Source organism: Nannobrachium achirus (assembly GCF_963921795.1).
Source record: "Nannobrachium achirus genome assembly, chromosome: 22".
Classification (NCBI taxonomy): domain Eukaryota; kingdom Metazoa; phylum Chordata; class Actinopteri; order Myctophiformes; family Myctophidae; genus Nannobrachium; species Nannobrachium achirus.
Window position 1 is genome coordinate 4,658,549 of NC_137829.1, and position 14,737 is coordinate 4,673,285.

At 40.4% G+C, this 14,737-nt stretch overlaps 1 protein-coding gene across 5 annotated transcripts in view; it reads right to left on the bottom strand.

The window, feature by feature from the left end:
• The window catches only part of ankrd44 (ankyrin repeat domain 44), a 55,806-nt gene that overhangs the window by 16,903 nt on the left and 24,166 nt on the right, over positions 1–14,737 (bottom strand). For 4 of the 5 annotated variants that reach the window (XM_080753719.1, XM_080753718.1, XM_080753722.1 and 1 more), the window contains exons 15-23: positions 14,614–14,679; positions 13,549–13,660; positions 12,377–12,448; positions 11,304–11,505; positions 10,514–10,601; positions 9,652–9,769; positions 9,243–9,465; positions 8,413–8,500; positions 7,881–7,964 (exon numbers count right to left, since the gene is read on the bottom strand). In XM_080753719.1, the coding sequence (XP_080609845.1) occupies positions 7,881–7,964; positions 8,413–8,500; positions 9,243–9,465; positions 9,652–9,769; positions 10,514–10,601; positions 11,304–11,505; positions 12,377–12,448; positions 13,549–13,660; positions 14,614–14,679 (1,053 nt within the window). The remainder of the gene's footprint in view (positions 1–7,880; positions 7,965–8,412; positions 8,501–9,242; positions 9,466–9,651; positions 9,770–10,513; positions 10,602–11,303; positions 11,506–12,376; positions 12,449–13,548; positions 13,661–14,613; positions 14,680–14,737) is intronic. The other variant, XM_080753720.1, reaches the window with a different exon arrangement.

Below are 14,737 nucleotides of genomic sequence, written 5' to 3' on the forward strand. Positions count from 1 at the left end.
ACTATGGACCAGCTTGATGGTCTGGGGAATATAATCCTTTTGGACATTATAAAAATATGCGTCACCAAGCTGATGAATGTGGTTATAAATGACCAGTGGAAAGATGACTGCGAGGGATGTCAAATAGATCATCCCAGTCAAATCGAACATCGATGCCTATACCCCATCCCAAAATATTATGTATTCAATCGTTTTAAACAGTTAATGAATAAACTATGGACTGGTCGATTCATACCAGGGGTTATGTGGGTGTTGGAAACTCAAGGAATTGTCACTATACCGATCGACCGAGTACAGGGCATATGTGAAGCTATTCTGTATGACCTGAGGAATGTGAATGATATCATGAAAAAAAAATCGATAATGACATGAATGTTGATCATGTGTTGGGTGGATACATGAAGAAAGATGATTTGCTGAATGAATTTGTTACATTTTGGAGTAACTCATCACCAGCTGCATAAACATGTACTGAACTATAGTTCTCAATGATGTATATTTTACTGAGAAGAAAGAAGAATCACCTATGGTGAATCACCTATGGTGATCATGTTCAATTATTTAATGAACTCTGTGTAAATTATTATTATCACTTTGTACTCCATAGTGATGTTTTGTGTGTGAATTCAGTCAGTTGTATATCATTATATCCTTGTAAATACTTGTTCCTGTTTACTAATAAAATATACTGATATACTTGTTGGTTGTTGGTTTTACTGTATTAGCTTTGACCTGTTGACATGTTGACATGTAACCCAAAATGATATACATGCATTTTGAACCATTTTCAATAGCTATGGTGTTCATGTTCATGCTCAGTTATTAAATAATACCTGTGTATAATTATGTTTACCACTGTACTACACAGGGATGTCTAGTAATGTTTAGTGGTAAATATTTTAACAAATTGTGGATACATGCATATGCAATATACCCCATTTTTAAGCTTATCATAAGTACATTTGGAAGAAAGAAAACTCATAATATTGATATAGTGTTTTATTTATTTATTTTTCTTCTTTTCATAGGTGAACTAATACTAATATTAGCTTTACACAATAGTACAATAAGTACAATCAAGACATGGTTGTGTAGCTATGAACGCAGTCTGTACACATGGCTGTAGAACCATCCATGTGCTGTAAGATCTCTTTTCATACTATTCAACCCAATTCTACATTATTAGTCAGGATTATACTCAATCATCAACTAATTACACATTGCTTTCAGCAAATAAAACATTATTTTCATTATGATTAAAGGTATGAGGACCAAGAATATGGAGAGTGATAACCAGGGAGTAAAGAGCATAGCTAGTGCTCACACAGAAAAGCTAAAATACACAAGGGTTCCAATGTATACATATTCACAATGTCACCGTATAATCACGGTTGTAAGAACTTTAACTATAATTTGAATTCGAGAAGCCCGTTGTTAAGGCTATGTATGAGTTCTGTCATTTTTTGGTAACAGTTTTGCACATGATTACCAGCTGAACGTCCGCACAAGTAACACCATTCCTGTGTAGCCAGTGTCACATATATCCTGTTTGTTAATTTCATTTCGGGTAGTTTCCATGCATCGGGGGCTGTGATTATGTTTGGATGCGCAATAAATCCTCTACGGAATCTCTCCTGACCAATTGCAATCTTTAACCGGTCGGGTGTATAGTTTGCTTTGAGATACGGACATTCTCCTCTGCTGTAGAATGCATGCTGATTTAAAAGTTTATCGCCTGGCAGAAACTTTGAAAGCAGAAGGTGGCAGGCTCCGCAGCGGTGATTATCCCCTACCCCTGTGTGCTCCATGTTAGCCGGTTCCCCTAACCACTCAAACTGCGATGATTTAAAATTGAAAGCACTATCATTGTTTGAATTGCTACTGGACACGTGTTGTGGTGGAAGGCCGCATAGAGCTGCTTCAGATGCGTACATTGAATGATCATCTGGTGGGATATTTTTCCCTCCATTAGTATCATTCATCCATTTAATTCGACCTTGCATAAATCCATCAAAATAGGGATCTATGCCTGTGGGTACATATTCTCCATCTTTAAAAATTATTCCGGGAAAGATTGTGGGCTTTCCATCTTTCTCGTTAAAGCCTAAGGATTCTTCTACATCTTTAGCGAAGGTATACAATACATTGGTCGCTACTTCGCCATAATCCTGTTTTTCTAGCCCCAATTGATGGGTATTATCCATTTTTGAAAAAGAGACTGAAGTAAACTTCTCATTCTCCTTTTTTATATCCACGGCTTTCCAACGTCCCATAGTGCATTGCGCTATTTAGTCTATTGAACACTTTATTATTAGAACATATTGTGTATTTTGTCTTTACGTTAATGGACAAGTTGTGTTTTTTTATGTTTTTGTGTGGATCTACTAGCAATGTGTAGTGAGTATGGTGTTGATTTCTGTTGGTGATGTATATTTGTGCTGAATATATAGTAGTTGATTTGATATTATGCAGGCATGTTGATGTTGTATAGTTGTGTTGTGTAGTCTGGCCTGTACACTTATACAGTTTGTACGATTTGCATCCCATACGGTCTAACGATTAGGATTCCTGGTTTTCACCCCGGCAGCCCCCGGTTCAACTCATGGTATGGGAACTAGTCTTTTATCCGCCTGTCATTCAAGTTAAATCTTTAGATTTCACGCAATATTTAGTATAATTTTAGGAATACCTAGTATTTTAACCCATCTATAGATAATATACGAATAAACAAATAAATGTTTTCTGTGTATTGGACTAATGTCACAAACTTTAAAAATGTTAACATGTTCATGTAATGGGATGTTTTAGTGAAAACAATGTAAATTGACTGACCATGGTTAGTCCCATGCATATCATAAGGTTATACACAGTGAGACCCCATATTTAGGCTGTTTGAGATTTGTTCACGCAAAAAGAGTAAACTAATTTTCTCACAGACCCCACCCTGTAACAGGTCTGTCGCATTATAGCTATAAGCTTTGTAGATCGGTCATTTTTGCCAATATGGTTCAAGTGGTTAAAACACTAATATGAGGTTATTTTTAATCGGTCATCGCTTTGTTGATATAATTGTAACATGTTTATGGGATGGGTCGATATAGTTGTAGCAGAGACCATAGTTGGGGTTAATATCAGATAAAAATAATAGAAAAAAAAAAAACTCGTTTACCAATACTGAATGTGGAGATAGTCAGTAGCCTGGTAAGAATTAATAGACCTATAGGGAATTGACATGCAATAAAATGATCTGACTGTATGAATAAAACAGTAACTGGATGAACATTTACCAATTTTAACATTATGATGGCTTTAGTGCTTATGTTATAATTTGATTAGGGATTATACCAATCATACAATCATATTTATGCTGAGAATATATCAGTCAAAATATTAGATCTACAAGCTGACACTGTATCATTTTTGTAATATTCGTACAATTTCATGTGTATTATCAGTTCTGTTCCATATCACTACATACAGTGAAAACACCTAATGAATGATCCAACATGACTGGGGACCAAATAGTTTGGCAGACAAACCCAACTAAGTTTTACTGTATTACTAAGTTACACTTTGTGATCAAGATGTGGTTAGATAGATCTTTTGAATCATTTGACATCTTGAAAGCCAGATTGGACCTCAGCAATAAAACTATAAGTAGTTGAGCTAGTCAAACTAGTGAAAATAGCAGATCTATAACTTTGGTTCCTCTCTCATTTTGTAATGTTAATGAGAATTACATGTATTATCTTACAGATGGAATACCACTACTGACAACGCAACTAATGCCTTGAATTCAACATACATAGCCCTACCGAGCCAAATGATAAAACATACGATATTACCAGTAGATTATGCAACCCCTTATGGAAATAATACTCTTACATCACCACCCCAGTAAAAATAGTAGATCTGTAAGCTATTACCATCAAAATAACACATCTACAAGCTGGTTGCCTTGGGACTCAAAAGAGCCCATCTATAAGCCTGTACTCAAAAAATAAATAAATCTACACATTTTCAATACAATATGATGCATGCAATCCTAAAATATGGATATCTTCCTCTTAATGTCATAGACCTTTCAGTTTGCAAATCTATAATTGTTATGGCCTTGTTACCAGTGTACTCTTTCCTATGCAAAATGTTTTCATTCAATCAGTCAAACTACTATTCAGACTGAATATAACATATATAGCCATATACCTGCTGTCTTATTGGATGTTTTAGGATTAAGGGTTGAAACTATTAGTTTATTGACACTAGTCTATTGAACACATTGTTAGTAACATTGTTAGTAATATTGTGACTTTTTGGTTTCATGTTTTGCATTTTGCATGTGTTCTAGCTTTTGTTGTTCAGGTTCAGGTTCAGTTTTATTAGTCAGATGCTGTAATATGTTGGAGTGTTGATGTTTTGTTGATGTACTGGGTTTTGTAGATGTGTATGAGGGTGACTGGGTGAGCTTTTTTAATTGTAGTGGGACAACAAATATGTAATGAGAGGAGAATAGAAAGGTACAGTAGCACTGGTTTATTTAGTAGCATTGTATAGCTGTGCTTCCATACATCCATGCTATTATACCAGTGAAGTAGAATAATGTAAACACTAAATAGTCAGCTTATGTGTCCATTTTTTACTGTAAATATAACGCACATGGTGTGAGTAATAGCATGTTCATTAGAAACGTACTTAGCCTACAGAACACCCAAGAAAGAAAACAATAAGTTGTCTAATTACCATGATCCCCTATACCGTACATGGGGTGGTTAGGGTGAAAATCCTTCTCTAACTCACTGCATTGGCATTAGGCATTACCTACTGTGTGAGATTTGACATTTTGTGTAACTTAGGTACCATTTCAGGATGTGTCATCTATTGAAATATATAATTAGGGGGAAAAAAAATTTATGTAAGAGTGTGATAACTCAACTTATGAGTGTTGTTAGTAATAACCACTGTATAATGTTAGGGATTGATCATGAATTTCATGTCAGAGTTTTTTTACGTACAGTACCAGTTCTACCCTTTATGATGTTTTGCCTAATACAGTACCACCTATAACTACCAGATTAGGGTTCACTAGTAGATTCATCCACAAGATTTTATGACGATAAAGCATACACTGTCTGCATATATGCTTACTACATGTGCACTGCGTATACCAGCGCTGTAGGTACATCGTTGCTTGCATTCTTTTCATTGTATTTCTCACTCATAATTCAGAAAAAAAGGATGAGGGGGGTCCCTGCTACATCTCTCTCAACTAGGAGTCCTTGGAGTTTAAAAAACCCTAGTGTACATATTCTGAGAACTGCATAGTCCCAAAAATAGCAGATCTACATGCACATAATGTATGTGAGCTTGTAAATTGGTTATTTTGGCCAAGAGGTATGGTGTAGGGGATACAAAATAGCAAACTAAGTAGTTTATTAAGACTTGATGGCTCAAGTGGTTAAATATCTGTCAATCTGTCATCTGACTGTCAAACAATGAAACTATATGGAATTACTGAAAAGGTAGTGGTGGTCCTTGCTACATCTCTTCCACCTAGGAGTCCTTGAAGTTTAACCCATTTAGGCCTAACCTATAGAATAGGGCTAAATCAGAAATTAGCCTACAAAACAAATATGTTGCTACATACTGTACATGTACTGTAACCCCCTCCCAAACAGCAAAATGTGTTCCCGGCCTGAAACCCTAGTGTTCATATTCTGAGAACTGTATAGTCCCAAAAAATAGCAGATCTACATGCACATAATGTGTCGCGCTGCGAGACGTTGTGACCTTGTAGATTGGTTGTTTTCTGCAAAAAGGTTTGGTGTAGGGGTGACAAAATAGCAGCCTAAGTAGTTTATTAAGACTTGATGGTGGTTAAATATCTGAAAAACACACATTGACATGAATCCAAAATACACTGATGATTGTGCTGTCAAACAACGAAAACAATATGGAATCTCTGTAAAGGTTGAAGGGGTCCCTGGTAACACCTTTAACTGTGAGAATTGACACCTCCACGGACCACACACACAACCCCCACATCCACCCTCCACCTGTCAGCCCCCTAACCCTAACCCTAACAGATGACCAATCTAATTATTAAATTCTAATTATAACAAGCTATTAATAACATTATATTAATAGAAGTGCTATTATTAGATTCTAAATTTAGAAGGGCTATTTTTAGAACAAAACTATGCCTATGGGCTATTTTTAGAAGGGCTATTTTTAGAAGGGCTATTTTTAGAAGTGCTATTTTTAGAAGGGCTATTTTTAGAAGGGCTATTTATAGAAAAAAACTATGCTTAGCTATTATTAGATTGTTATTTTTAGAAATGCTATTTATAGAAAAAAACTGTGCTTAATATACTACTCCCGCCCACCTAACCACGTAAAATAACACAACTTTGCCACCTGATGTGTTACGTTATTTTAATGAATCAATCGAATGCCGGCTTGGACAAATGGAACTAAGGTAATATACGACACGTTATTTGTCGGTATCACAATGAAAACACACTTTTCATGGTTTTACAGAAAGAATAACCACTTTTGTTTTTAAATATTTATATTAACTCATTGAATGCCCTTTTCAAGATGGCCGCCAAGTACCAGGATGCCACGTTCCTAAATTTCTAGTGCACGGATCAATTTTTAGTGCACGGATCGTGCACGCCCATGCACCATATATGCACCATATGTGTAGTACTTTTTAACAGCTTTCAAACAAAAAAATCCGCTTGGAAATCCGTTCAGGCATTCATGAGATAGAAGCCTTCAAAGTCAGACAAAACAAACACTGCCACCTTCCTAAATTTCTAGTGCACGGATCAATTTTTAGTGCACGGATCGTGCACGCCCATGCCTAGATCATGCACCATATGTGTAGTACTTTTTAACAGCTTTCAAACAAAAAAATCCGCTTGGAAATCCGTTCAGGCATTCATGAGATACAAGCCTTCAAAGTCAGACAAAACAGCCATTTTTGACATTTTGAAAGATGTGTTTGTTATGGGGCTAAACATGCAATTTCGCAATTGCGATCATGCCTAATACATTTGAGGCATTTTTAGAATTTTTTTTATAAAAAAAAATTTTGAAATTTTTTTTTTTTTTTTTTTTTTTTCCAAAATGGCTTCCAACTCGGGAAACTCGGGCTGTGGCAGCCTGGGAGTACTGTAATAACTCGTGAAACTCGTGCCTTGGCAGTCAATGAGTTAAAATCGTGGTGTTTTGCCAATTATTGGGAGCCCACAGGTTATGAATCTCTGGTACATAGGATTGAAGGGCCTTTCACGCCGAGCACTTGAACGATAAAAATATAGTTTTAAAAAGTTCGCGTCACAACTATTAACAAATGTGTGTACAGGTAGCTCATTCGCTGGAGCTCTCGCCTTTGGACCACAAGGTCGTGGGTTTGATCCCAGGCACCGCCAACTCAGTGTATGAGTAGCACAGCTTAGGTGTGACAATTTGTGCAGCAAGTACTAGAAGCTGATGGTAGTGGCTCCACCATCAGCAATCCATCTCCCAGGGGTCTGGCGCATTGTAACAGGGCCCGATACCGACAAAAAGCCTCTGCGAATGACTTACTTACTTATGCCTCATTCACACTACAGATATATAGTTTAACGTTTTGCTTGGTAATTCAATGTAATCTCAATGGAAACCAGCTTTAAAGATGCAGGAGATGCTCAGAACAAAGCTTTGAAAGCTTTAAAGATGGTTTCCATTGAGATTACATTGAATTACCAAGCTAAACGTTCAACTATATATCTGTAGTGTGAATGAGGCATTAGAACAAATACGATGCTAGTATGAGAACAAATACGATGCTAATATGAACGGCTCTTTAAACAGAAACTGAACTCTTACAGTACCTGTCCTTTGCATCCTTGCAGCTAACGATGTCTGATCCCATAGCCTCCAACAGCAGAGACGCACAGGGCTCATGGTCATTTACCCTAAAGGATGGGACAAAACGGAAGTTGGTGAAATCACTCGATCCAGGGTGGCTAAATTAGATTTGAAACGCTGAGGAAGTCCCATAGGCTGAAACGCGTCCGTTTCTCTAGATAGACTGCTGCTGCTGTGTTTGTGTATAAATAAAGAAATCGTAAAGTCATTATTCAAGAGAGTGCGGCTATTCCCTTCATTTTGTCGCCTGTCAAATGTGACATATTAATTGGGTTTGGTAGGTGGGATTTTACTGTTCAGTACCCAGACTGCCCACTTTGGCAGATAACCAGACAGATTTGCTCAATACTTCCACCTCATATGTCTTCTGTTTGATTAAATGCTTAAATTAACCATGGCTGAAATTACCCATTGTACGATATCATGTTTGTTCATATTTTTAAGAGCCATTCATAACGTCTACTGACGATCCACCATATTTAAAAAAGGACTCACACAGCACAGTGCAGGGGAGTGAAAGGGTTCCCATCGATACAGCGACAACCTTTCTGCTCCAGCAGGATCTCCACACAGCCCTCGTGACCTGGCACGCACAGACACACACATCCAATTTCAGCAAGAAGACATTCCGTCTCAGGTATATCGCATATATGATTTATACACTGCAAAATCCCAAGTGTCAATTTAACTCCTGAGAGTTAAACGGATATTCTGAATTCTGGTGTTTTATTTTACAGTGTTTTATTTTATTTTCACTTTGCAACAATCACTTTGAAAAGTGCCATATAAATACATCATTACGAGAAGTAAACAATCTATATTCTGGGGGGATCATTAGTCACAGGAAAAAAATTATCAACAAGCTTGTGAGCTTGAAGACAATCTTTGGGCGAAGAGATAAGTACAGAACCAACTCGGGTCCAGTTTTTTATATAAACCACTTGAACCCTAGTGTCCATATTCTGAGAATAGCAGATCTACAAGCTCAAAACGCCTCGCGCTGCGAGCCGTTGTGAGCTTGTGGATTGGCTTGTGGATCGGCTATTTATATTAGCTTTGGTGTAGAGGGGAAAAAGAGCAGACTAAGTACAGAGTGAAAGGTCAAGTGTTTTGAGTATTGACGGTTCAAGTGGTTAAATATCTGAAAACACAAACTGCCATGAATCCAAAATACACTGAAGATTGTGCTGTCAAACAATGAAACTATATGGAATCTATGATAAGGTTGTGGGGGTCCCTGCTTCGTCTCTCTCTCAACTAAGGGGTCCTTGGCCTGAAAACATTGAAGACCACTGGTTTAAGTTGTTAGTGCGCTTGCTGCTAACCATAGTAGCATGCCCAGTGCAGGGGTGTGTAGCCCCAGTGGTCGCGCAGTGGGGGGAGGGAGGGCGGCTCCGAACAGGCGATGCTGAGCAGCTCACTCAGCCAGGAGGCGTGGCCTCGCGCCGCCGCCAGGTGGATGGGCGTGCGGCCCCGAGAGTCGCCTAGCAACACAGACGCCTCCTGTTCCAGCAGGCACTGGACGCACTCCTCCTGACCGCACAGCAACTAGAGAGAGTGAGAGAGCAAGCGAGAGAGAGAGTGTGAATGACTCAGGAAAGAAGGAAGAAACAGGGAGGAATTATCACATGACATTTGAAATTGAACAGATAGGCTTTACAGGGTGTAAGGCGCAAACTTGAGCTCTCTCTCTCACACACACGCACGCACACACAGACGGACACACAGCCTTACCCCCAGGTGTAGAGCAGTAAGCCCGTGTTTATCAGCCAGGTTGACGTTGGCTTCTCTCTCCAGCAGTAGAGACACAGCGTCCACGTGACCTCCTGCCACCGCCAGCATCAGAGGAGTCCTGGAGGACAGCAGGAGCAGGGGACAAGGACGTTAAGGTAGTTGGTATGTTCGAATACAGTGACATTTATAAAGCGCCTTTATCCAAAGCGCTTTACACTCACACTTGACGGCAGAGGAAACCATGCAAGGCACCAACCTGCTCATCAGGAGCAGTTAGGGCTTCAGTGTCTTGCTCAAGGACCCTTTGACAGTAACAAAGGGGGAGCCTGGGGTCGAACCGGGAACCTTTCGATTGCCAATCGGCTGCCCTACCTCTAGCTCTGGTCCATAGCGTTAGTGGAGTTCTCCCTAACGCTATGTTCCTCTACCTCCGTATTCCTTGGCAAAACCGGAAAACCCCGCCGTCTGGTCCGAAAATAACAAAAACTGTTTCGCCCCTCATAAAACCAAAGGTATCAGTGGACAGTTGAAAGCTTACTCTACTTAGTGGACGCGGGCTGAGCCCCCCACCACACGATTAAAATACATTTCTAGGGCAAAATGAAAAATATTCTACCGGGGCTACCCTACCTCCAGGGCCACTACAGCCCCCATGTAGTACTGACTGAGTAGTTTTCCCTAATGCCAACGACTCCAATACATGATAATCTAGTAATACTAAGATGAAATGACAAACATTTGTGTACTGTGTGTTTTTAGACCAATGCCGCAGCTGCACAATAAACCCATACACATGTTCTCATCCATTTCACATGCACACAGAGCAACTGGTCGATGAAAAGCATGACAGAGAAACACTCACTGTCCCTGAGAGTCGGCTGCGTCCACCAGCTCCATACTGTCCGAGTCATCCAACAGGAGGCGCACACATGTCGTATGACCGTTCATCACTGACACACAGAGAGAGAGAGAGAGAGAGAGAGAGAGAGAGAGAGAGAGAGAGAGAGAGAGAGAGAGAGAGAGAGAGAGAGAGAGAGAGAGAGAGAGAGAGAGAGCAGCGCACGTCAGACACAACTCGAATGCTAAGTGAAAGCACTGCCTGGTACAGCGGTACCTGCTAGTAGGGCATTCACGAATAGTGATTTTTAGTATTCGAATTATTCAACCTCTAAGTATTCGAGTAGTCGAATATTCGACAGTACTGGCCAAACTGTCAAATATTATGTAAGCAAGAGGCGAACATTGTGAAAATAGCCGATCTACATGCTCACAACGCCTCGCGTTGCGAGGCGTTGTGAGCATGTAGATCTGCTATTTTCACAATATTTATCTGCGGAACAGAGTCACATTAAATGTAATACCTACAATTCCAAGTGCTTGTCAGGGTGGGGGTCCCCAGTTCAAATATGTTTATTTTGTGGGTCACGGCCTAAAAAGGTTTGAGAACCCCTCGTATAGAGCATTAACAAATTCATCCACCAGGGGCATTGACAAATCATTATTATGACTTGCTATCTAGCCAAGCTTTATAAACTATATATTTTTTTAAAGATAAATAAAATAAGCGAATATTCGACTTCGGTGAACAACGTCGAATAGTGACTTTGATATTCGAATGTTCGAATATTCAAAATATTTGGTGAATGCCCTACCTGCTAGATGGACCGGGCTGCGTCCGTACTGGGTGTCGGTGGTGCGTGGTGACGCCCCCTGGTTGAGGAGCGTGTGCACGCAGTCCGCGTGTCCCCGGAGGGCGGCCAGCGCCAGGGGGGTCCTCCCCGCCTCGTCCCCCTGGTCCACCTCTCTCTCCCCCTGCAGCAACACCTCCAAGGCCTGGGCATGGCCGTGGTACGCCTGCACAGAGACCAGGGTTTCACTGATGATTAGAATTACACACAACTGTATTCCTCTGCATGTAGTTAATGTTTATTTATGCGCTTCACTTATGGATAAGACGTATGGGCTTTTAACACATGGGCTGCCATTGTTTCGATAATTCTATGTGCTGTAGAGTGCCGTCCATTCACTTACGCTTTATTTTGAAGAGCCCCGGAAGCCACGTGCGTGCGCATGTTGTGTAATCTGAAGATTTTAAAACGGACGTTCTTTCAGTCACGAAACTAAAATCCTAACCGCGGCCGACCGCCACGGCCCAGTGTCGCCGTGAAAAAGACCGGCTCTCGGCCTTCTCAGCATTTTGGAAGTAGATTCTGAGATAAAACCGTTTCTTTGCATCAGTGATGAACCGGAGCCTATGGAGAATAGACACTCCATGATGCTGGCCGAGTTGCATGATGGGATTGGGATATGTAGTGTTTTCGCTCACCAGCCGCTGCCGCGGCACCCGTTTAGCTGGTAACCATGGCAACAGTTAACTCGTCTGTGGACGAGATAACACTGCCCTGCCCTTATCTCATTCCTGGACTGTTAGGCACAGGATGTGTCAAAGTGCTAACTAAATCCTCGGCCACTTTTGGGAGTTTACTGAACTTTTAAATAAAGGTTAAAAAAACATCTAATGGATATACCACAACTGATCTACTTTGATCTAGCAACACAGGTGCAGCCAAGTATTTGCGCACCTAAGTCAAAGATCCATAGTATATAACCACCAGATAGTAAACTCCCAAAAGTGTCCATGGTTTATATGTAGTTGCACTTCAAGATGAGCAAAGTGAGGTGTGTGCATGTTTGTGTAATTGCGTAGTCATATGCTGTATCTCACAGCAAGGTGCAGGGGGCTCCTGGCACTCAGGGAGTCAGGGTCTTCTTGATGGCTGTCATCTCTGTCCAGCAGCTGCAGAGAAAAGGCAACACAGACCCTATGTTTTAAAACCCATTTAGGCCTAGAATTATTTTATGCTTTAACTATTGAAAAATAGCAGATATACAAGCTTGCAGCGCGGCACTAATTATGATTTTCTTTGAATATATCTTTTTCTAACTCAAATATTTGCTTCTGGTTGGTCCCTGGAACAAGATATTTTGAGATGGGGGTCCACGGCCAAATACATGTAATTTTGGGGGTCCTTGACGTGAAAAAAGTTTGCGAACCACTGATTTAGAAGGAGGATTTAGAAGATAATAATCGTGTCAAAAATATTCAAAGACTTGCACAAATGTTTGCGATTTTTCAAAAATAGCAGATATACAAGCTTGCCGCGCTGTGAGGTTAAAGTGGTTGAAAATCTAAAGTGACACATATATGCGTTCAGGTCTACAGCTGGGCGATACAAATCTCCTAGTGGGCGTTCCTGCCGTCATTACCGTACGTCCTCCATTGGGTAAACAAAGCAACACATGAATTTGATTGGCTATCGCCAGACGATGTCGTCCAATGATAAAATATTTAGTTTTTGAACGACGTCCCTCCGTCCACTTTTCGACTATCGCCTCTTCACCTGCTATCGCCAGTAGTTACCGGGCCCCATTGACAAATAACACACTTACGGAAAATACGTCCGGCTGTCGCCCGTTGTTAAAACGCACCGCAAGTCTCACAGCTTCAGCACAGGACAACTCACGTCTTTATCAAAATGATTTATCAACATTATGCTACGTGGGGATTTTTCCACACATTTATTTCCCATTTTCAAGACTATGACTATAACATTGTTTTTTTTTACTTTTGCGCTGTAGTACCAATGAAAATTCTCACAAGTGCCCTATTATATAATGATTTCGATGTTGGAATGGAAAAGTGAAAAGGTAGTTGCGTATTGTCCAATGAAAACATCTGCCAGCAGAAAGGACAAACGCCCGGAGCCACTAGTCAGTATTAAAACAATTTCCTGTATGTGGCCTCAGTTGCACTCAAATGTGCACGTATGTGTGTGTGTGTGTGTGTGTGTGTGTGTGTGTGTGTGTGTGTGTGTGTGTGTGTGTGTGTGTACTGACCAGCTCCAGACAGTGTCTGTGTCCATAGGCAGCAGCGTAGTGGATGGGGCTGTAGCCCTGTTTGTCTTTGAGGGAGGCCGTGGCACCGTTCTGCAGCAGGAACTCTAAACACCTGCCAACAACACAAACACAAAGCCAGTTCGATGAGCCAGCTCAGCACAGTCAGAGTATAGAGTTACGTGTAAGGTGTCGTGTGTTGCATATTTTTATATCGAAGGCCGTGTTAATGCTGATACAATATCAGATGTTTAATCTGATTGAACATCCATTTACTTGCTGCATTTCCTGCTGTAACCGTGTTACAAGACAAGCACACATAAAGGCGTCACTGGTCTGACTGAGCCCAATTTAATGCGAATGCTAGCAGTCCAGTTTCAGACAGACAAAACAGGGAAGGAAGTTGAGGAACCACAGAATTACAACAGATGTATGGAAAGGTTGCTTTAAATGAGAAACAGCGTGTGCATGTATTGTAACACTGTCAAGAAGCAGAAAGAGGCATCGAGGATCCATTACGTTATGCTCTGAGCCAGAAGGCATTTACACACTGGCAGTGTGACAAACAACACATGCGAAATGCATGCTGGTAAATATTTCACATCAGAACTATTTATATAGTTGATGCCTCATCAACAGGTCCACGCCTTTATTTGCCATGCAAAAGCTCAAACAAATTGACCTCCAAATGAACATTACGTCTCAGCATCAGCACTCATGAGTCATGACCCAAATTAAATTAATGGCAAGGTAAATTAATGGTACAAGGAAAAGTAAATAACATTTTCCTATCTATGCACAATCATGATACTGTAACTCCAGCTGTTCAACTATTGCATTACAGATAACTGAACCACTATGGGTATTTATTATGAATGATGGTGTGCTATAGTGAAATAGTGAGAATAAAGACAATTTGTGAGCTAGCACCGCTAAAGTTACAAAGGCAACTTAAGAGATGGTGAAAAAGTGAGAAAGAAAGATACAATAAGTCACGAGAAGAGCCAAATGTTTTTTTATCAGGCTTCAGTCCAACATTCTAACATCTGTCAGGAAGGATAGACTCACAGCGCTGCCTCTTTCTCCTTCTCAGCCTGGACTCCCTCGCTCTCTGGCTCCAGAGCCACACGGCGCCTGGCGAGACAAGAGAATGGAGGAAAAGACAAAGAGAGAGCGTCAGGTGTTCAAGATC